This window comes from Ciconia boyciana, chromosome 9 (genome assembly GCF_034638445.1).
Source record: "Ciconia boyciana chromosome 9, ASM3463844v1, whole genome shotgun sequence".
Taxonomy (NCBI): domain Eukaryota; kingdom Metazoa; phylum Chordata; class Aves; order Ciconiiformes; family Ciconiidae; genus Ciconia; species Ciconia boyciana.
The window spans coordinates 20101700-20125571 of NC_132942.1; the positions used below are offsets into that span (position 1 = coordinate 20101700).

The window sequence follows — 23872 nt, forward strand, 5'->3', positions numbered from 1 at the left end:
CTAAGCTGGGTGCAAGCTGCATGACCTTGCAAGGAACTGAAGACTTACTGCAACTCCACCTCTTAATATGTAGGTCTCATCTACGAAGACTAGTGGAAAAGAAAATTGAGCAGTAGGACGCTAATATTCCTGAAAGTTGGCAGAGTTTTCTATGTCGTATTGATGCTGCATAGTCTTTCTTTCAAATTCAGTTTTGTTTTCATCCAAATATATGCAGTTGCATCTGTTTACTTGGTGGTTCAGTGTTGGAATCATACCTCTCTTCCTGACAGCGCATGGCTTTATATCTTTTGTAACTTGATTTGGAACTGGAGAGAGGAAGAGGCTGTGTGCTTTGCAAATGGGAACTTGCTTTTTGGTCCCAAAATTAATAATGGGTTTGATGAAAAACACCGTTCAAGTATGTTGGCATGTGGTTGACGGTTTGTGGGACATAATGTATTCTGTGTGGGAACATCTGTCGTAAGGGAATGGCTTGGGGAGGGGAAAAAGCACACGATGTAGCTGCAGATACCACTTCAAAATGACTTGTATATGAATGCACAGGATAGTTTAAAGGGAGAATGAAATTTCCTCAGCTTATGGAGAAAAGTATATGGAAAAATATGGTTCACCGGTGCTACTGAGCATCTTGCTGGCTTATAATGATGCTTTTAGACCACATTTACTGAGGGGTTTTGCAGGTTGCTCTGTCTCTGAAAGGGCAGTACTCCGTGTTCATCTCGGTTCACTTCGTGCTATTTTTACAGCTTTCCGTGTTCAAATGGCTCAGAATAACATGCTTGTCATTCACCTGTCAACTAGGAAATGTAACTCACTTCAGACTTGCTTCCCCTGAGAGTAGCTCCAATATGAGGAATATCTGCAATTACCAAAAAATTCTGTGCTGTCCCCTTCCTGTGTGCTTTTAAAAGGCAGGTGTTTACAAAGGTCCTCTGTTCCAAGATGACCTAGTTAAGGATGCTGCTGTGCAGCAGGTCAAGGTTTTGGAGTAAAGTTTGTAACATCACAAGATGCTGTTCAAATTTTGGAGAATTGTGGATGGATCTTCAAGATCACCTGTACCAGCAAATAGTTTTATTCGATGAATCATGACATAAATGGAGGGATGAAGGAACACGTGTCTGATACTGCAGTCTTTGACTAGGTGAGAAGTACATCAAGTAGTTTTAAGTCAATGCATTCAGATACCTGTATCCTGTCGCAGAGGTGCACTCTGTGCAACACCAGCAAAACAGCTTGAGCTTTGCAACACCACTGCACCGCTTGCATAGGTGAATTGCTTGATGAGCCTCCAAGTTCTTTTGCGTTGACCTGCACTAGGATCTAGAAATGTTTCAAGAAAAAGGGAGCAACCCTACGCTTATGGACATGAGAAGACTTAATCCTCGGATGTGTGGGAGCTGGATTGGTTTTTTAATTGTGTGATTGTTGCTGTCTCACTCAAGTGGGAATGGGCTTTCTAACTGTAAATTCAAGTGCTGTCAGTTGATTCTCTTGCACCCTTTACTGGAGAGAACTTAATCAAATCAGTGGTAACAATGATCTGTCTGTCCTGTTTGAATGACTATGGTTTTATGATGTCTGCTGGAAATACAGTTCAGCAGAGAGGAAACAGTCTAGGAGGTTCCTGGAGTGTGTGGCAGATAACTTCCTGAAACAACTGGTGAGTGAGCCGACTAGGGAAGGTGCCCCGCTGGACTTCATGTTCATGAACAGAGAAGGACTTGTGAGCCATGTGATGGCTGGAGGCCGTCTTGGGCAGAGTGATCACGCAATGATAGAGTTTTTGATACGTGGAGAAGCGGCGAGGGGGTCAGCAGAACTGCCACCTTAGACTTCCGGAGGGCAGACTTTGGCCTGTTTAGGAGACTGGTCGAGAGAGTCCCCTGGGAGGCAGCCCTAAAGGGCAAAGGAGTCCAGGAAGGCTGGACATTCTTTAAGGAGGAAGTCCTAAAGGCACAAGAGCGGGCTGTCCCCAGGTGCCGAAAGACGAGCCAGCAGGGAAGAAGACCGGCCTGGCTGACTAGAGAGCTCTGGCTAGAACTCAGGAAAAAGAGGAGAGTCTGACCTCTGGAAGAAGGGGCAGGCAACTCAGGAGGACTACAAAGGTGTAGCGAGGCTGTGCAGGGAGAAAATTAGAAGGGCCAAAGCCGAGCTAGAGCTCAATCTGTCTGCTGCCGTAAGAGACAACAAAAAGTACTTCTTCAAATACATTAGCAGCAAAAGAAGAGCTAAGGAGAATCTCCAGCCCCTAGTAGATGGGGGAGGGAGCACAGTGACCAAGGATGAGGAAAAGGCTGAGGTACTTAATGCCTTCTTTGCATCAGTCTTTAATAGCAGGGCCAATTGTTCTCTGGGTACCCAGCCCCCTGAGTTGGAAGGTAGGGACAGGGACCAGAATGGAGCCCCCATAATCCAGGGGGCAATGGTTAGTGACCTGCTGCACCACTTAGACACTCACAAGTCTATGGGGCCTGATGACATCCACCCGAGGGTACTGAAGGAACTGGCAGATGTGCTCACCAAGCCCCTTTCCATCATTTACCAGCAGTCCTGGCTAACTGGGGAGGTCCCTGCTGACTGGAGATTAGCTAATGTGACACCCATCTACAAGAAGGGCCAGAAGGAGGACCCGGGGAACTACAGGCCTGTCAGCCTGACCTCAGTGCCAGGGAAGCTGATGGAGCAGATCATCCTGAGTACTATCACATGGCATGTAGAGAATAACTAAGGGATCAGGCCCAGCCAGCATGGGTTTAGGAAAGGCAGGTCCTGCTTGACCAACCTGATCTCATTCTATGACAAGGTGACCCACCTAGTAGATGAGGGAAAGGCTGTGAATGTTGTCTATCTAGACTTCAGTAAAGCCTTTGACACAGCTTCCCACAGCATTCTCCTGGAGAAACTGGCTGCTCATGGCTTGTGCGGGTGTACTCTTCGCTGGGTAAAGAACTGGCTGGATGGCCGGGCCCAAAGAGTGGTGGTGAATGGACTTTACTCCAGTGGGCGGCCGGTCACAAGCGGTGTTCCCCAGGGCTCGGTGTTGGGGCCAGTCCTGTTTAATATCTTTATCAGTGATCTGGATGAAGGGATCGAGTGCACCCTCAGTAAGTTTGCAGACGACACCAACTTGGGCAGGAGTGTTGATCTGCTTGAGGGGAGGAAGGCTCTGCAGAGGGACCTGGACAGGCTGGATTGATGGGCTGGGGCCAACTGTATGAGGTTCAACAAGGCTAAGTACAAGGTCCTGCACTTGGGCCACAACAACCCCATGCAATGCTACAGGCTTGGGGAAGAGTGGCTGGAAAGCTGCCTGGCAGAGAAGGACCTGGGCGTGTTGGTTGACAGCCACCTGAATATGAGCCAGCAGTGTGCCCAGGTGGCCAAGAAAGCCAATGGCATCCTGGCTTGTGTCAAAAATAGTGTGGCCAGCAGGAGTAGGGAAGTGATTGTGCCCCTGTACCTCAGCACTGGTGAGGCCACACCTCAAATACTGTGTTCAGTTTTGGGCCCCCCACTACAAGAGAGACATTGAGGTGCTGGAGTGTGTCCAGAGAAGGGCAACGAAGCTGGTGAAGGGTCTAGAGCACAAGTCCTATGAGGAGCGGCTGAGGGAACTGGGGTTGTTTAGCCTGGAGAAAAGGAGGCTCAGGGGAGACCTTATCTCTCTCTACAACCACCTGAAAGGAGGTTGTAGTGAGGTGGGGGTTGGTCTCTTCTCCCAGGTAACAAGTGATTAGGACGAGAGGAAATGGCCTCAAGTTGCGCCAGGGGAGGTTTAGACTGGATATTAGGAAATTTTACTTCACTGAAAGGGTTATCAAGCATTGGAACAGGCTGCCCAGGGAAGTGGTTGAGTTGCCATCCCTGGAGGTATTTAAAAGACGTTTGGATGAGGTGCTTAGGGACATGGTGTAGTGGTGGTCTTGGTAGTGTTAGGTTTACGGTTGGACTTGATGATCTTAAAGGTCTTTTCCAACCTATACGATTCTGATGATCTGATGTGTTATGATTGTATGGCTAGAGAAGGAACAGATGTCGTTAGTCATTTCAAAATTGGTTAGAACTGAATGAATGTGGATGCTTTGTATTTCATGATGGGTTACTGGTCACTGGGGGCGTGTATAAAGTTTCCTACAGAGGGAAATAAAAGCCAGTTCTAACAGTTGTATTTTGTTTTCTCCCACCTCTGACACAGGTTGCCAACTTGGCCTGTTCCATTTCAAACAACGAAGAAGGTGTGAAATTGGTTCGCATGTCAGCCAGCCAGCTTGAAGCCCTGTGTCCCCAGGTAATGAAAAGCGTAAGAACATAAGACATACCCTAATAAGTTGGGAAACTGGTCCTGCTTAGTACATGTTCTGGCCTCTTAGTGTCTGTCTGCGGACTTGCTGCAGAAATTGACTTTTTCCTTAATACATGTAGAGAATGAAATGCAGCAAAGGCATCAAGACTTAGAAACTTTAAAATATATGACAAAGTAATTAGTGATACGAATGGTCTTTTTTACATAATAGCTCTAATTTCATTTGGCCAGGGTATTCTAGTAACCTGCGAGACAGTAAACTGGTGAAGTTTCAGTGGTTTACTGTGCACGCTCATGTTGCAGGAAGATGTCTTGTGAAGATGCTACCACTGCTCCTGTGCATGCTGTAAGATGAATTATATTATTTTTGTAGCAGAGTAGAATTTTGTAGCCTGAGTAGAATATAAATATGCAAAAAAAAAAAATCTTCTCGTTAGAGTAGGATCAGAGGAAGCTCACAATGCATGAACAATTTGAACCTGGCTGAGGCTACCTTTTAATTAATAACTTTTTAATGGAAACAAGGAAATTCAGTTTATATAAGCACTAGACTATCCTCTTCCATTTTGACAGCCCTGATGTTTTAGATGTCAACAACTAGATACCTGGATGAACCCCTGAAGACTACAGTGCACTGTCAATTCTTGTAATTTACGTTTTTTAAAGGAACAGGAAATTCAGATCGAAAACGTACAAATAAGCTGTTGTTGGTAACGAGGAGCTAATGGAAAATATGTACTCAAAAAATTGGTCAAATGGCATTTTATGAAAATAAGGTGTATTGTCTCAGGATTATTTGGAATTTGTTCGGGTTTTACCATATCATAGAATCATAGAATCATTAAGGTTGGAAAAGACCTCTAAGATCATCTAGTCCAACTATCAGCCCAACACCTCCATGCCTACTAAACCGTGTCCTGAAGTGCCACATCTACTATGTTTTTTGAACTCCTCCAGGAATGGTGACTCCACCACCTCTCTGGGGCAGCCTGTTCCAATGCTTGACCACCCTTTCAGTAAAGAAATTTTTCCTAATATCGAATCTAAACCTCTCCTGACGTAACTTGAGGCCACTTCTGCTCGTCTTATTGCTAGTTACTTGGGAGAAGAGACTGACACCCACCTCTCTACAACCTCCTTTCAGGTGGTTGTAGAGAGTGATAAGGTCTCCCCTCAGCCTCCTTTTCTCCAGGCTAAACAACCCCAGTTCCCTCAGCTGCTCCTCATAGGACTTGTGCTCTAGACCCTTCACCGGCTTCGTTGCCCTTCTCTGGACACGCTCCAGCACCTCAATGTGTCTCTTGTAGTGAGGGGCCCAAAACTGAACACGGTATTTGAGGTGCAGCCTCACCAGTGCTGAGTGCAGGGACACGATCACTTCCCTACTCCTGCTGGCCACACTATTCCTGATACAAGCCAGGATGCCATTGGCCTTCGTGGCCACCTGGGCATACTGCTGGCTCATGTTCAGACAGCTGTCAACCAGCAGCCCCAGGTCCTTTTCTGCCAGGCAGCTTTCCAGCCACTCTTCCCCAAGCCTGTAGCATTGCATGGGATTGTTGTGACCAAAGGATCAATATATTGATCCTTTTAAAACCAGTTGAAAGGAAGATATGTACTCCTGTACCCACCTCAGCAGGAGGGGAATTTTGAGGGAATAGGTGAAGATAGTCTGAAGAGCAGGACTATTTTTTTTACCTTTTCTATTACTTTTAAGTAACAGTGCTATTAAATAGGTGAAGATAGGCATCTGAACATAAAACATTAAATACTATCTAGGAGGCCTTTTGGTATCCTGGGGTGGACTTCTGTGGTTCCTACTCCTGGATCAGACTCTGGGGCCGGTGCATCAGCTGTGTAGTTCTTTGCCTCCTACATCTGGGGCAAGTGGTGTGTATGGCCTGTTAAAACCAAAGGTCAATTTTTGCAGTTGGAATAAAGCATGTGGAAGAAAAAGCTTTCAAAAATACATCTTATCTGGTGTAAGGGCTTGCTCTTTCCTAAAGTAACCAACTAGGATGGATGTAATCTCTTTTTTTTCTAATGTTATCTCCAAGAATGAGTGTCTGTTGTGGTTTAACCCCAGCTGGCAACTAAGCACCACACAGCCGCTCACTCACTCCCCCCTGGTGGGATGGGGGAGAGAATTGGAAGAGTAAAAGTGAGAAAACTCGTGGGTTGAGATAAAGACAGTTTAATAAGTAAAGCAAAACCTGCGCATGCAAGCAAAGCAAAAGAAGAAATTCATTCACTACTTCCCATCGGCAGGCAGGTGTTCAGCCATCTGCAGGAAAGCAGGGCTCCATCATGCATAACGGTTACTTAGGAATACAAAGGCCATCACTCCGAACGTCCCTCCCTTCCTTCTTCTTCCCCAGCTTTAATATACTGAGCATGACATCATATGGAATAGCCCTTTGGTCAGTTTGGATCAACTGTCCTGGCTGTGTCCCCTCCCAACAACTTCTGCACCTGGCAGAGCATGGGAAGCTGAAAAGTCCTTGACTAGTGCAGCAACAACTAAAACATCCCTGTATTATCAACACTGTTTTCAGCACAAATCCAAAACATAGCCCCATACCAGCCACTATAAAGAAAATTAACTCTATCTCAGCTGAAACCAGGACAGTGTCTAATGCATGTTGCTCCAAACACATTTGTTTGCTGATGCTTTTGAAAATAATCATCTTAAAGTTAGGTTTTCTTTGAATCTAAATGTTTCTGGTAGTTGTCCAAGTCTGTGGGGGTGTTCTTCCCCTCCCCATTGCTGAAATTGTGTGTATTTCAAACTCTTCTATCTTTGCTTTTCCAGCAACTGCTTATTTAAATAAATCTACTCCTTTATAAAATAAACACCATGATAGTCAACATTAAATAATTAACAAATTATAGTCAATAGTCACCAAACTGTAGTCACATATACTGAAGTGCAGTTGTTAACCTTTGAATTCAGGTATTATCGATAATACATTTAACATGCATTGGAAGCTTTGGTTATCTGTAAATGGACAAGGGCTAAAACTGATGGATTTTGGCTTTACAAAGGTCACATATCTGAACTGACGCTGCACTGCACAGTCTTGCCTTAATTTCAGGGTTGTCACCAAGAGATTAGTAAATGACACTGTAGATGTTCATAGCACTTGAGAGAGTGCTTTTTTTACATGTTCTCTGGTTGATTCTTTAATGCACTAAGAGTATTTAAACATGTTGGGAATCCTGAGAGATAATTAGGGGTACTTGTCTAAACTGTTTTACAAATGGCATCTGTGTTTTCTCCTAATAATACAGAAGTTTGTCTTGTGCCAGTCTAAGCAATGCAGCACACTATCGTCCTCCTCAACTGCGTTACTGAACGGTCCCCAAACTTTGTCTATTCTGTATAATCTCTAAATGCTTCTAGATATAAAGAACAGCATAGTGGGGTTTTGTTTTCTTTTTTAGACAATTATCTGTTTATTTTGCAGTTTATTTCTGATGCGATTCACAGCTGCTTCTTGAATTCTTTTAGGTGGCTGTGCTGAACAAACGTGTGGATTAGGCATAAAGTACAGATTTAATCCAACATTATCTGCTTTTTTTGCTTAGATGGTATTTTTCCAGGAAGATGGTGGATTCGAAATGAGTCGAGTCAATCAGTAATTACAATAGTCTCTGAAACTCAAGTGAATATATCAGTATCACACAGAAATATGATGTATGAAATTTAATTCAAGGTATTGCTGAGGTTGAAAGGATGAAACTGAAATTTAATGCACTTGAGTAAGTCCCCAGGTAACCTCTTAAATAGCTTAGCTGAGTAGTGGCCATTCTGGGAGTAGAGAACTCCTGGTTAAAGAATGATTTCTGCAGAAATCAATCTGTAGAGTTAATTATAAAAGCTGTATCTCAAATAGAGCGGTTATTCAGTCCCTTGCTGTAACTAGCCTTTTTGAGCTGGCAGTGGGAGTAAGGAACATGCAGCACTTCAAACTGGTTAGGGAAAGCTTGGAAGTTTTGTCAGTACAGACAAGAAGTAATTCATTGCCAGTGTCACCTACGGGTTCAGACATTCTCAGGTTTGAAATTTAATTCTTTGAGGAAAAAGAAGATGCAGAAAAATTTTCATCTGAAAAGTCGCTACAAAAGCAAGCAGTTAATTTTTTTTAGTGTGGCTATGTTACTGGAAATCAGCTCTTCCTCAAGAGTAACATCACCCTTCCTGTTTGTGAGTCCCAAGCCAATTAACAAAGAAATTAATACAAAGTTGAAGACAATGTAATATTTAGAGTTCCCTTGTGATGGTACAGAAGAACTCTTAGGAAGAGCTGAGTGTGCTCTGTAGTAGCCAGCTGGGTGACTTGTGTTAGTCTAGGTTTACAGAGGAGAAATAAGGCAGCATTAGGGAGTTACTGGTGTTTTTCTTCATGAAGCCTTGACTTACAAACTTGCTTGAATTCTTTTTTTTTTTTTTTGAGGACACGCATTGCTCAAAGTCTGTATATCAAAGTGAAACAACTTTGTCCAGCATCTCGCAGGAGTTACCTGCAGTCCTGCAGCTTCATACCTTGCTAGGTGGTGGGGGAAACAGGCTAGTCTATGATGGGTTAAGATGAAGGAACAAAAGTCCTCCATCACTACAGTTAAATATCTTAATTTTTTTTTTTAAGATGTCTTTCATAATGGAAGTGGAAGAGTAATGCTGTGGAATGCTTGGAATGGTTGCCTGTGCTTCCATTTGCCTAGCAGAGTGCTGGGGGAAGTTTTCTTTGCCTTCTTGCTAAACACAGAGCTTGCCAATGGTAAATTAGCAAAAGATTTTGTTTATCTCTACTTGAAAACCTGGATCCTCGCTCATAACTCTGGCTTCTGAGTTCTGTTTTCAAGAAGTACTTGCTTTGGGAGCCTGCAAAAGATGTTTTGTAACAGCATTTTGCATTAAAGATGTCTGAGAAGAGAGCTTAACCATAGGAGTGTTTCTGATCCTACAAGCTGTAGGTGTTTAGAAAGCAACATTGAAAATGCCCCAGTACAGCTCTTGAAAGGAAAGAGTGTTGCTCCAGCCTTCTGATGTGACAGTCTGCTGTCACTTGCAGCTGCTTTTACCAGCTATATGTTGAATTTCTCGCTCTTTAAAGCCTCTGTGAAGTTCATGTATAGACTTCTAACTAAATTGCAGTCAAGATGGGAATTTTAGAAAATAATTATGGATTAGAATTTCCATCAGGTTGGGTGTTTGTTTCTGCCAGCAAAAGCTGGAGCCCATTGCCCTTGAGACTGATCATGTTCTGGAAGCAGGTTGTTGGAGCAGGGTAGACCTGCACCTCCTGGTGTGGACATACAGGACCTGTTCTCCCATCTGTAAAGCAGGACTGGCTCTGAGCCAGTGCTGGTTGCCTTTCTCCTCTGCTGCCCAAATAGCTCATCCTCCTTAGAAACCTTGGGAGGGCACCAGGCAGCATCTCTTCCTGTCCTTTCCACACTCCCTCCATACCTACCTTAGCACAGACAGTGTGTTTGGCATAGCTCACTTTCCCCTGTACAGTCAAGTGAGTGTTGCCCATTAAACAGAATCCAGATAATTCTTGGATTAAATTACATTTTTTATAAAAATAAATTGGCTCTTCTCATATTAACATCTTGGTTTAGTAATTGCTGTTCCACATCCTTACATTCCAATTTTGAAATGCTTGAAAAGCAATTTGCTGGTTATAGATTTCTGATGAGGCAGATGGTTACATATGCTGATCATACCTACTGACACAGATAGACGAAATACCAAAGCATAAGGAATCCCATGTAGAGGTGCTAAATAGCACAAAAACTTTTGTTTAGAAGTTGCAGCATCTTAAAGAAACAAAAAACCCCCTCCAGTCCACTTCCTCAAATCAACCAAACCCAAATGTGACTGGCAGACGTTCTTTCCTCCTTGAGTCCCCAATTACTGCTAGTTCCCTGGTGGCTGTTGAAGAAGGAGATAACTTCAGTTTTCTTGCAGTAAAGACTTAACATTGAACAATTGTCCCCTTTTTTAGTCTCTTTGAAAGACTGTCAGATTTTTTGAATATACTAACTAGCAGATCTATCTCCAGACTGTGTAATTACAGGTCCTTGAAGTATTTTATTGGCATTGACTAGAAATATATTAAAAACTTAACACTTGGGTTGCAGTTTTGTATCGTGCAGGCTTGCTGTGGAGAGTCAGCACAGGACAGGAGTGGCCATCAGAGAAACAATATTAGAAACTTGACAGTTACTGATGCATAAAAAGAAGCAAAGATAGGAGCAAGGGATTCAATTCTGTAGGAAGAGGTATGTTAGTGTGTAAGGACCCTGTGTTTTCATTGCAGGCACAGTATGATCTGTGGAGTGCAGTAGCAAACAGCTTCTAGAAAAGACAAAGTCCTTGAAATCCCCAAAGCTTCAGCACTCGAAGTCAGTGAAATGCAAAATTAAGTGACACAAATGGACACCAAAACAAATGGCACCAAAATTCTTGTAGCTAATACATTGACTGGTACTATAATATCAGTCCTCAGAAGTGAAAATGCTTTTTCCATATAAGGGGAAGTTGATATGGTAATTATACATAATATGCAAATAGTAAATACTTTGACAGTAGTATATGCTAAACTGGAAATGTAATGTTATTCCAGTAAAAGTGTGTATCTGTGGGTCATTATAGCACTGTAACACCAGGAATAAATATCTCTGCAGAGATGCCTGCAGTCACTCTCTGTGTAACTTGCAGGAAAGGAAAGTGCTCAAAGTACCTTTTATACATTGGAACAAAGTACTGGAAATCAAAGCAAACTTTTCCTCCTTTTGGTGCATCAGCCTCTGTACACTTGCTGGTCACTGCTATTACAGCTAGACAAAGTACAAAACAGTCTTCTCTGCTTCCAGGCATCTTGGCTCATCAGAGTCTGCAGAGTGCTTTTTGCTGTATTGAAGTATGTAGAGGGTTAGCACATGTAGACATGTGGATGCAAACCTGGGGTTGGGTATAACTGGAAGCAACTTACATGTCCTGCTTATGAACCTTTTTTTCCACTCAGAGCAAAATGCAATTAGGAGCAGGGAAGGAGACATGAGTAGGGTGAACACTGGAGGTAACTTTGGCATTTGGCATATGTAAAATTAAATTATGAGCAGCTTCTTACAAACTGCTAGTATGCAAGCTATGCTGTCTCTCATACAGAAAAATGCTGGGTGTTAAAATCCACCTGAGCAGCGGGAGTTCTGGCTGAGCTCAGCTGGTGTGGCAGCTTTGGTGGTAAGGTCATGAATTCATTTGTTGACCATTTGGAAAGCTGCGATCCGAGACTCATGCTTTTGCTTCTCCCTTACAACTAGCGTTCCCTCTCACAGGAGCACTCTGTGAGGCAGCAATAAAGTAGAGCAAATAAGGGGCACTGCATCGTGCAATTACCAGTTTTGGCAGGTTGAATAAGAAACTTCTTCCACTCAGCCTTGCACTGAGGTTGCTCCAAAAGGCAGAGCTCAGATCACTGCTTCTATCCTTGCTCACTCTCGGATCTTCTTCCTAAAGCAAATTTGATCCTGCTGTCTGCTTGACAAGTTCCCTTTCACCCACTCCAGAATAAAACTGGTTTTCATATCCCAGCTGGGGCTTCATTTGTGCATGTCCCTTTTTCCTCTGCCCCTGAGATGATAGCTGATGGTTGGGTGCTTGTTTTATTAGCTTTTTTTTTTTTACAAATGTAAAGTATCATGGATTTGAAGGTTATGGACCTGCTTTCCAACTCATTACCCAAATGCCACAAGAAAGCTGGTAAATGAAGATCTTTACTTAAAAAAAAAAAAAGAGTTACTTGGGAACAGCAGATATTTTGGTTGTAAAGAAAAGGTGTGTAGTGAGGAGAGGGGAGAGGACTGGGTGTTTGTTTTAGAGCTTTTGAAACTGAGAAACTCCTTGTTATGGCACGGTAGCATCCTAAAACCAATACTACAGGAAACAGGGCAAAGTTAAACCAGCTGCAGAAAGAAGTCTCCTGTAAAGAGCAAAAAGTCCCTATTAAGAAGACTGAGGCAAAAAATAAAAAGTGTTTATGGCCTTTGAACTGGGGAGTTACGGCTTACAGACATTGTGTGCACTGAGGCTATATTAAGATACAACAGGTAGGGACTGCAGTGCAAAATAAATAGGGGATGGTTTTCTTCTCCCAAGTGATGTTTCTTCCTTTGGCCATGCCAGCCAAGTGTTCAAAACTGTTCTTTGTGGGAACACGACCATGTATAAGAGCTTTCTTCTAGCCTCTATCAATTTTTCAGATGGGGTGCTATAAAGGTGAGGCTGGAAGCCATCTTAAATTAAGCCTAAAAGAATGAATTCTGGGTGACCCAGTGACTTTAATTTACTCACAAGTATATCTAAGGTTAAGGGGTTTTCTGTACATAGCTGTGTTTTTTAAGAGAGCTTCTGGGCAAAGTAGCCGCAGTCTTGTAACCCAGGCAGAAGTCACTCTTCAGAGAACCTTGGAGAGTCCTACCCTGCAAAGGTATGAATCTATAAATTCAGTCTGACATCTTTAGTTTCAATAGGGAAAATTAAAAAAAAAAAAGGGGGGGGGGGGGCAGGTTCTTCCCATGAAAGACATGAGAAGAGGATTTGAGGCCTCCGCAATCTCGGGGCATGCATTGCCAAGTCCTGGCTGCTGCCGCGGGAAGCTGTGAGGTGGAGGAGAGCGACTCCAAGTAACTTGTTGGAACCACGTTATCAAGCGTTGGGCTGTCTGACTTGACCGTTGCAATTGCTACATGAAACAAAGCACTGATAAAAATAGTGTGTTTTCTTGCCATGCTTCGTTTCCTTCTGGATAGTCTCAAAATGTCCCTGTTTGATTCTTTTCTTTGTACGACTTCAGTGAGTCATTGTGATCACAGTGCTCTGGCAGCATTTTGAAAAGCTCTGAAATACAGAATATTTCCCTGAAACTGCCAAATGTTTTACATGGAAGTAGCTACATTTCAGGTAGTTTGGCCGTGTTCTTCCTATTTTTTCAAATATATATATCCTTCCTGTAAGAGTTACTCATATTTTAATTGCTCAATGCTTCATGTTTTTTGGAGAAGCAAGAGTGTACTTTAATCAGTCCCTTCCCCCTCCCCACCAAGTGCTCAGCTTTAGATAATAAAGGAATCGCAGTCCTGCTACATACACGGACTATTTAAGATCCAGAATCCCTGTCCTTCTGCCATGTCTGTGTAAGCATCTGTTGGAAAATAAATCGGTCGCTCTGTACTGGATACCAAGCATCATGTAAGAGCATATTTACTTGAATAGATAATTTGCAGGATTTTGTCAGTAATCCCTGGGACATTACCCCAAGCAGATGTGTGAGACATTTCCAGGATAACTTGCCTATGTAAATGCTAAGCTGTACGTATTTGGCAGAGTGAAGGGTCTGATCACCCCTGCTAGAATGGAATGTTGGAACCACTTTGCACATGGAGATGGAGTATGTGCCACAAAAAAGGACTGTTGAGCTGCATCTGCTGTCTTGAATTTCTTCCTGAGTGCACACATACCTGTGTGGGTTTCCTAAGCTATAGTTTTGTCTTTAGTTCCACAGTGATACTCAATAGCCTTCGATTTCCCCACCAGGTTGTCCTCATCTCTAGCACTGCTGGCTGCTTTACAAATGTGAGACATGTCTGCTTGTGAGGGAGATCTTGCATCCTAGTTTTGCTTGGCTGTTTTTTTAAAATGTTTGCCTTGGCCATGCATTTTTGCTGTTGTAATGTACAAAAAAATTTCCTTTTTTCAGTTGGACAAGCTGCCTATTGGGAGGAAGATGGTGCAGCTTGTGCCTCCTGCATTTGGATTTGGTGATGACACCCTGCTTGAGTTTCTTGAGCACTTGCAGAGCCCTCTATCTATGACAGCTCTTCCATTACGTGTGAAGAGTTGCTTGACATGGGCATCTGGGGTTGGACATGTGCTGTTGACAAAAATTAATTGTTCAGACAGCTGCCGCTGTCCAGACATACATCATGCAGGTACACAGGCCATATGTTCCTTCGGCATTAATGCTGACCTGTCTCAGTGCTTAAAGGATGTTTTCGTATCTGATATTAGCCAAGTTAGCTAGAAGAGAGCGGGAGAAAATGTCCTGACCCTTGGTATCACCATCTTCTCTGTCTCAGTAGTTACGGTTACTAGCAGGATAAAAGCTGAGAACAGATTTCTGGAGCATTGTCTGTTTTACCCCTTTTGTTTCCAGGACACTTGTTATTTGGATTCACCTTCAAAAAACTTTGGATATCTAGATTTTGATTGATAGGTGGATAATTAATTACATTGCATCAGACTGGGGCAAGAAATGGTGTCAGCTAGACTTAAGAAGCAGGGCTCTTGAGCAGAGGGCAGGCTTCCCTTTCTAAAACCTCTATTTTTGTTTGATTTTAGATTTTTAGACATCATTTTCTTGGGTGTTGCAAGGCTTTTTTCCAGGGCTTTCAGTACTTGAGAACCATAATCTTAATGGGCAGCGTGAGGGTAGCAGAGCAGCGCGCACTGTGGCTGGCAGCGGGTCTCTCTCTGAAGGGACTTCCTGATTACTGCAGCTGCCTACGCAGAAGGTGTGACTTCAGTCTCTGGTTTGAGGAAGGGGAAGGAGCAGAGGACCCCATGTTCTTCATGAAGGACGGGGACACTGTTGTTACTGCCAGAGTTCAAAGGCGTGTTTCATCCCTGTGGGTCTCCTGAACAGATTGCAGCTTGTGCCAAATTGTTTCTCACATTTGTCTGTCTTACCAAAGCCGTCGAGCTCATTTTGATTTACAACCCAGACTTGCAGCCTCCATCTCCAGAGGCAGGATGGTAGCGTGGAGAGCAGTATAGCTTTTCTGTGGATTTTCCTCAGTCACTTCTAATTTCTAGCATCCCTTAGGTGAATCAGCCTCCTTCTCGTGCCTGATTCCTTCAGTGCCATTGTGATATGTTTGACATCACCATCATTTCCATGTTTAGTGAGTTACACATCTTTTTTTAAGTGCTTTGTGACACTTTTAAATGAAGCAGGTAGAGAAAATAGATTTTGGAAAACCAGGAACATCTGGTGCTTGCATGTTTTGTTCGGCAGCTTTGTGAAATTAATATGGTCCTAAAGTAGAGAAGAAAAATTACACATTGAACTTCTAAGTTAATTAGCTCTAACTCTCAGGTGCTTGAAAACAAGGTTAGGATTGTCATGTCGGTCTGACTGTGGATGGTTTCTCACAGCTGGCATGTTTACAGATCATTCTGGTGGAGCACAGTGCAGCAAGAACAGGAGCAGGCTTTTGAGATTGCTTTCTTCCCATGCCCAAAGAGGCTTTTTTGGTCACTTAACTGACCAATTAGTTGGCACAGCATAAACTTCATTACCTAGCAGTATGTGTAGCATTTGTTCTGCTTTGAAAAACAAGGATCTGGAGTAAGCTACAGTCTTAAGGTTTGAAGAAAATTAGTAGGGGGGTGTTCAGGAGGAGCATCAAATAGTGTCCTCTCCTCCTGTTCCCTGGCTAATCTAGCTCTTCCACAGCCATAACAGAAATCTTAAGGTACTATAACAATTAGTGGCAAGGTACAGAGTAAAGCTTTAAGGAAAAGAAGATAATACAAAATTTGTCTTTAATTTTGTATTTTCATATTGTTTCTCCTTCAGACTGTAAGATTAATCCTTTTTTGACCTTTTTTCTCAGGTTCTGGCGAGTAGCTTAGGAAATGCAGCCTCCAGTGTACTAAATGTCATTCTGCCTAAAATATTTAACACCACAACTTGCACTCAGAAAGCAACACCTTTTTAACATGAGCTGTTAAAGAAAGTTGAAGCTACCTCGTGTGAATACTTGCTGAGTGTTTTTGCTTGTAATAATTAACCATAATAAATGTGGAAGCAGGTATGAGTTGGATGTGAGAGCAACAGAATAAACACTTTTGTTTTTAAACATCAAGTTCCTGAAAACTTACTAAACTTGCTTTGTTTGCTGATGAGTTCATTGGATAAACGTATGGAAACTAATTGTTTTGTTAAGTGTATGTTTTAAAAATCCAGAGGTGTTTTACAGGTCATTAATGCTGCACTGGCTCTGGCTGCTAAACCCCAAAGCAAGCTGGCTCAAGAAAACATGGATCTTTTCAAAGAGCAGTGGGAGAAGCAAGTCCGCGTGCTGACAGATGCTGTCGATGACATCACTTCCATTGATGACTTCCTGGCTGTATCAGGTAATCAGGGGTTTGATCTCAGAAATAATCGTTCTCATAACTGAGCTTATTCCTGGAAACAGGTGGTTTCTACATGTGTTCTGGAGTCTTCTCGGGTTTTTGGAAGGGTTGGTGTTGGTATGCTTCACCTGGCAAGCATCATCTTCTGCTGAGCGAGGTGTGAAATAGAGCAGGAGATCCTGGCATAAGAAGAGATATTTTTATAGTGTGAAAACAGCGACAGTTTAGTTCAGCAGGTACTGTAGAAACCTGTCATTGCACTTACGGCATGTGCGTGCATAAATGTATATATTTACATGTCAGTAGACAGATCAGCTTAAATGTAGTGAAAGACACTTCATGTCTCCAGATTCTGAATTGCTAGCTGAACTACCAATAAATTACCATCTAGCTACTGTAGACAAACCTCACCAGTAACATTGGAGGAAGTATAACTTGAACATAAACAGATTCTGAACTAGCAAAAAAAACGATCCCTCAATTCACTTTAAACTCTTCTTACGTAAACAAAAATGAGTATCAAACCATGGTCATACAAGTTAAAATAAAACTGTTCCTATAGAAAATGATCTGTGAATATTTTTAACCATGTCAGCTTTAGTAAAGTTTTTAAAAAAGATTATCTAATTACAATAGATTAATAATTCAATTTGGCAAAGTGCTTGCCAAAATAATCTGTTTTATCAGCATCATTGATAAAGCCCCACTATTAGCTGCTGTGATCTAGAAATAAGGGGGGCATCTTTAATTCCACGTCCTCTAATTCTGCTCTAATCAGAGAATGTGGTGATATAACCATGTGAATTGTGTCTCCCAAGAGCTTTCACAAACTACCACTACAAACTGAGGGTCTAATTTTCCTGGTGCAAACAGGCTTGGGCATCTCAAGTGACCTAAAAACTCTGGTTGTAAAGAGAGGTTTCACAGGAAGATGTGTGGCATCAGAAGTACCAGGTGACCCTATCTGGGAAATGTAGACAAAAACTTGCAGGCCTGAATTAAAAGACCATCTTTTTTTTAATATTAAAAAAGAAAGGGGAAAAAAAACCCAACCCAAAAAAACCCCAAGTAATGTTTCTGTGGTGAGTCACCTGTATTATCATACATGTTGTATTGTGGTTCCCTGGGTTTTGAATAAAAATTTTCTTTGCAGTGAGTTAGCATAAACTTATTACGCAATTGAGTGTCCTAGTTCTTTGTATCTGTCTGTGTGCTCGTTGTTGCAGCAGTAGTTGAAATTGCACAGCTGCAAGGAGCCTATTTCTGGGGAAATATATTTAGAGACAATTGTGTGAAGTTCACGGCTCCACTTAGTGTTTGCCCACAAGTGTACAAAACATTTTTAAAGAGAAAGAGCTGTTAGTCTGTGAAAATGCAGTCTGTATAAAGCTGCCTTACTATATTTCACTTACAGGTGTGGCTCAAAATGGGTCGAGCCACTGGAACTGAGTGATCTCCATCCTCATACAGGTCATTCAAGGAGATGGGTAGTCTGCTTTTGAAGGGACGGGTTATGGTGTTGGCCCACTGCTGAGTTGCTCTGGAGAGTTTCAAGGGCTTAGCAATAAGCAGGGAATGCTTCCTTTCTGTGACAGGCAGTGACAGGCTGACTGAAAAGAGAGTTCACCTTGAGTGTGTGCTTACCACCCAAAATGATGCCATGGAAATGCTGCAGTTTGAGACTACTTCAGATGCTCGAGTGCATTCAGCAATTATTTGTATGTGCTGCATTATCAAAGAGATGTTAGGAAAATATTAAAGCAATAAACATTGTTTTAAATATTATTTGTTTGAACTTTGATAAATGTTTTCTATATAAATGCCACAACTCTAATTCATCTGCTAAAAGTCTAAACGTCTCTTTGGATAAGATTGTGATGAGTATGATTTATACCAGGTTCCATTTGGTGTTATTAGGATGTTTGTGAATAGTAGGGTTTTATCAGTTACTAACTGGGATGTAAGCAGAATTAAAAAGTGTCCTTGTGGGTCTGTGTGTGTGTGTGTATAATAGCACATTCCCACAACGTGTTGTGCTGTCCATCATGAAGTGTATGCTTCATTGTTCACCATATGCTACAGAATTGTATTAATTATGCACAAGTAAAGGCTTGATGAAAGAGTTGATTGGTTTAGATAATAGCAGAATATCGTGCAAGAATAAGGATACTTAAATGCACAGCATTGCAGATAAACTTGCAGGTTACAGCATTTTATGCAGGGCATAGCATGAGAAAGGCCCTGTTGAGTTAGGACAACAGTCTGCCAGTGGCTGATTGTCATTGCATGGGAGATTAATAGCAGACAAGTCCTGTAGACTGAAGATCTTTCCTATACACTCCCAACCATGAGGGATTTACAGCTTAGGGAGCTCCAGCATCAGAGGTGCTGTCTACTGAACAGTCCTTGACAGATTTTTCTCATTTAAGCTTGTGTTAGCTGCTCTTCTGACCGTTATAAACCGCTGGCATCTCCATCATCCTGTGCAAAATTCACAGCTTAACTGTGCTCTGTGTGAAGAACCTCCTCGTTTTTGCAGTGTCGTCTATTTGCTTCATTTGATGCCCGTACTTGTAGTAGAAGATGGTGAAGAGGTTTCTTCCCTACTCGCTTTCTTCATGCTGTTTGTAAATGTACAGACTTCTGTTGTACACTTAGTCATCTCTCTCTTGACTGCCGAGTCTTTGCCTGTTTCATTATTCCTCATTTCAAAGCTCTTCTGTACCTTCTGTAATTCTTATCCCTTTTGTCAGCGCCTTCCCTAAGCACTCTGAGTGTGTTTGTGTGCCCACTATCTCTGTTCTTTAGAGCAGAGATTGTGTAATTGTCAAATTCAATGTTCTGAAATTACCTGGATCTCCCTTGAAACCCTCTAAAAAAATCATTCCATTGGCTGCCTTCTGTTCCTCTGCTGCTGACAGAGGTTTACACAAGAGACTGCCCATCACAGTCGAGCTATTTCATCTTAAGAGCCTCCGGATGAATATTGCCTGGGCCCAATGATTGTCCTTCTTCATTACAAGATGAATACTGTATTTACAAGTGTACGAACACTCAAGTATTTGTTCCATAACCATGTCTACTGACATTGCTGCTTAACCTGGTTCCTCCAGTGTCCCTTGTCAGGAGAGGGTTCAGCATGGAAATTGTTCTAAGACCTTCCACAGGGGACACAGCAGAGAAGCAGAGTTCTATTTATGCATCTGTGGCTTTATCTCCTGACTATTGCTCTTAGGTTGTGATCTCCTGTAGCCCCCCAGACTCCCTCGCAGACTTCTTGGGATGTTTGGAAAAGGATTTCTTAATCCCTTTAATGGAGAGGTGGGTGGAGGTGGAAGGTGTTTGGTGGGGGTGGATTGAGGATTGACAGCCATGGGAGACTTTTAATTCTGTTAGCTTTTCACAGTTTCATGTATTTTCCTTGTTTGCTCTAAAAAACATTTTTATTGGAAAAATGTTTTTCCTCTTACTGTCTTACCTTGTTGCCAAAGCACAGCATATTTTCCCTGTAGTTATTTCAGTAGGACAAGATCCCTTTGCCATTGCCTGTGTTATATTCTATGTTATACTCTATTACTGTGGGATTTTTCTCCAGCTCAGCAGCAGGAAGGCTTTTAGCTTTGATGCAGGCCGGCGTTACCATGTCCCCAAAGGTCCGGGCGGTGAACCTGTGTGTCAGTGTTTCTTGGGCTCTGCCACCCCAGCCTCAGCAGATGGCATTTTGTGCCAGATACTTGTGGCCCATATGCCTGTAGGACAGGTCACAGTGTGTGTATATACAAGCACACAGAACAGTGTCAAATCTGATTTGTTATCATCCAATTTTAGAGTATAACCAGAGTGGATGCACCTGACAGTTCCATACTTTCCCAGGGCCCCTTGCAGACTGCCCCGTGAGGGATTATCTTTCCATAGAAGCATCTTCCTGGCAACTTTGCATCTGCAAAAGACATTAAATGATCAGCAGGCATTTAAATATTCATCCTCATTTTGTCCATGCCTTTTATTAAAGTTCATATAATCCAAAGAGGCTTTTAAATGGTCTGTGGCTTAATTTATTCATTAAGGAATTCAAGCAACAAACAGTCTGTGTTTTGGCCTGATGCTGATGCTTTTTCTTTTTACTGTTGCAGCTTGCAGGGATGTCTGTCTCTTGCGTTAAATACCAAAACTCTGTGTGCTCCTTGCTGCAGCTCTTGTACCTTGGCTGCCTGCTCACTGACTTGTAAAATCACTAATGAACCTGCGCTTCTCTCTCTCAGGGCCACATTCTGCCCTCAGCTGAACTTCTGTTCACGCTGAGTTGCTTCAGAGGTATTTCACAAGTGTAATTTTTGTTCAGGTTGCTTACAGAAGTCTCACAATATTGCACCTGGCTCTGTTAATTTTATGTAAATTAAGCGTAACTCTTCCTTTCAGCCAGTTTATACAAATCCTCTATCAGTCAACTCTATGTGCTTCTCGTCTCTGCAAACTCTTGCAAAATGGCTCTTTTACTACCTGCATAGGGAATAAAAGCCACTTCAGTGGCACAGATTGGCAGTATAGCATGATTAAGTCAATGGTAAGTAATGCTGGAAACTTTTAAGTGACAGAGCAGAAATGTTTCCCAGTCGGTTTCTTTACCGAGCAGCCCAAATGCTGATGTTGGATGGCAATGTCAAAGCCTTGGTACTGATATATTAGAGAGGTCTGTAACAGTGTTTAGAAGACCTTTTGGGTAGGTTTTCCCAAATGAGGATCCCAATCTTGTCAGGCATCTTCAGAAATCTCTTAGGGGTTTTTACTCATTTGGGCCTCGTGGACTTGATAAATGGGGGGAAAATATCTCTGTATAAGAAAGAAAAAGTATATTCTAAAAGTAAATTACAGACAGAGGTCCTGGCTTTATTTTCTGTTTTCTTAAGAGGCAATGAGTACTCTGTTGCTGGAACGCTTTCTGCATAAATCACCGCATATGTTACGTGTCTTAAACTTGAATGGAGGACTAACAGTTTAATATTCTCTGATAGTATATGTGTGGTTGTAGGAGAACACTGTGTAGGAAGCTAGAAACATGCAACAAGTGCCCCAGTCTATTAGAGTGTTGAGTGGATTAGGTGTGTGGCACTGGGGAGGGTGCCTCATCGCCCCACGCACATGGAATGACAGGGGAGTGGCTTGCAAATATTTGGAATAAGGGCTTTGGCAGTCCAGGTGAGGAATATGGAAAGAAACACGTTAGGGGGGAGAATTCAGCTGAACTCAGCTTTTCTGTTGGTAAAATTGAGTTACAAACAGGGGCAAAAAGTGTGGATGCCAGTAGGTGAATGGACTAACTTTTTTTTTTTTTTGACACCTGGTTGGGAAGGTCAGCTGTTTGCTGGTCATAGCAAGCTTAAAAATTAATGCTTTACAGCATCTTGCTGGAAGTTTATAGAGCAGGTCACAAACTGAGAAATTGCAATGCTGATGACTGCAGCAGAAAATAAGATATTACCGTCTAAATCCTCCTTCTTTTACCACCAGAGAATCATATTTTAGAAGATGTAAACAAATGTGTCATTGCTCTCCAAGAAAAAGATGTTGATGGTTTAGACCGCACAGCTGGTGCAATTCGAGGACGTGCTGCTAGAGTCATTCATGTTGTCACTTCGGAAATGGATAACTATGAACCTGGAGTCTACACTGAGAAGGTGTTGGAAGCAACGAAGTTACTGTCCAACACAGGTAAGAGTTGGTTACTCCCAAGATTCTTGAATTCATATTGCTTACAAGCGCATGGGCAACTTGATACTGATGTACCTGTGAAATCTATTAAAGACTCAATTTATGTGCTATAATGAAAATTAGTGGGAGGTATTTGTAGAGCTGTTGCAAAATGAGAAGTGTAATTTTGTTCTGTTGACTGGCTTAAAATTCAGCAGTGCATAAGGTCTCCCTGAAGATGCTTGCTGTCACCGACTGAGCTGTAGAAAGCTAAACACACCAGGGAATGAGTCCCAAACAGTGAGTCAGGGCTGGAAAGTTACGCTGATTGTCTTGCAGTATTGTTACCAGACTCTGTCAGTGTTCAGGATCCAGAAAGAAGATTTCTGCCTATTGGCCCCGTAGAAGAAATTTTGGGTAATAATTTAGGGTAAATTTTGTAAAATATCTTTATAACTGTTAAAGAAACATTGTAGGTTGTAGTCACCCATCCCTAAATGATAAATTAGGGTGTTTCCTGTGAACTAGCTGGTAACATGCTTCAATGAGTGCTGTGGCAACTATTAGTTGTTGTTTTTGCTTTAATTACAACTTTGATGAAGAATCAAGGGTGACACTGAAGAAACAAACAGACTGTAAATGGTTCTGTGATGTTCTTCCTGGGGTGCAGTGAGTCACTGAAGCACAGCAGTGCAACCTACCCTCTTCCAGTGCCTTGTTAAACTTGAGCTTTGTCATGGTAATACTATTTTTTTCCTCAAAAATTATGTACATCTACAGGGAATATTTATATTTTATCCCACAGATTCTAACTGCTTCCCCAGGTGTTTTCTCCTTGTCCACTAAAAGGGTGTGATAAACTTTTCACTGTCTAAGGGGGAAAAGCAAAATAGCAGTAGAGTAAACAGAAATTGAAGTGAACATAAGACTTGAGCTACAGTATTGGTGTCCTTCTATAACAAATGTTTTGAATTTAAATGGAACCACTGCAGAGTTTCCAGTGAACAACGAGGCGCACACACAGAAAATGGCACTGGGGTGGGGACTGACTGTTATTTTGTGTTCTTAATTCAGTTATGCCGCGGTTTACTGAGCAAGTAGAAGCTGCTGTGGAAGCACTGAGTTCAGACCCTGCTCAGCCAATGGATGAAAACGAATTTATTGATGCTTCCCGACTGGTGTATGATGGAATACGAGATATCAGGAAAGCTGTACTCATGATCCGGGTGAGCGTAACTTAAACAGTTTTCTGTTTTTCCGCTCACTTTCTCCCACCTCTATTGAACTGACATGCATCAGTTTTATTGAGAGCAGACAGCATGAGATTTTCATTTAGCTCATATTAACATTCTGAGTCTTAAAAACTGCTAATCACTCTGTGGAGTACTTCAGAAGTACATTTTGATTCAAATTCATTAAACAGATCTGAGCATCAATGATAGCCAGAGTTGTGATGCTAAATACCCTTCACACATCTCTTGTAGTATCATGTTAATGCCGTGCTTGTTAACGTGCTAAAATTAGTGACCTTTGATTTAACAACAGCGAGTGGATTCTTAACTATAGATGCTTTTTGATGGTTTGAGAGCTTAGAAATAAAACCTGATGGCTCTTTATTAAGTAAATTTTGAGAATTAACGCTAGTTAGTCAAAACCAGGTCTAG

At 42.1% G+C, this 23872-nt stretch overlaps 1 protein-coding gene across 1 annotated transcript in view; it reads left to right on the forward strand.

Moving 5' to 3' along the window:
* Positions 1 to 23872, forward strand: part of CTNNA1 (catenin alpha 1) — a 121813-nt gene that overhangs the window by 82848 nt on the left and 15093 nt on the right. The window contains exons 10-13 of the mRNA XM_072872072.1: positions 4202 to 4294; positions 16364 to 16520; positions 22029 to 22229; positions 23283 to 23434. Coding sequence (XP_072728173.1) covers positions 4202 to 4294; positions 16364 to 16520; positions 22029 to 22229; positions 23283 to 23434 — 603 coding nt within the window. The remainder of the gene's footprint in view (positions 1 to 4201; positions 4295 to 16363; positions 16521 to 22028; positions 22230 to 23282; positions 23435 to 23872) is intronic.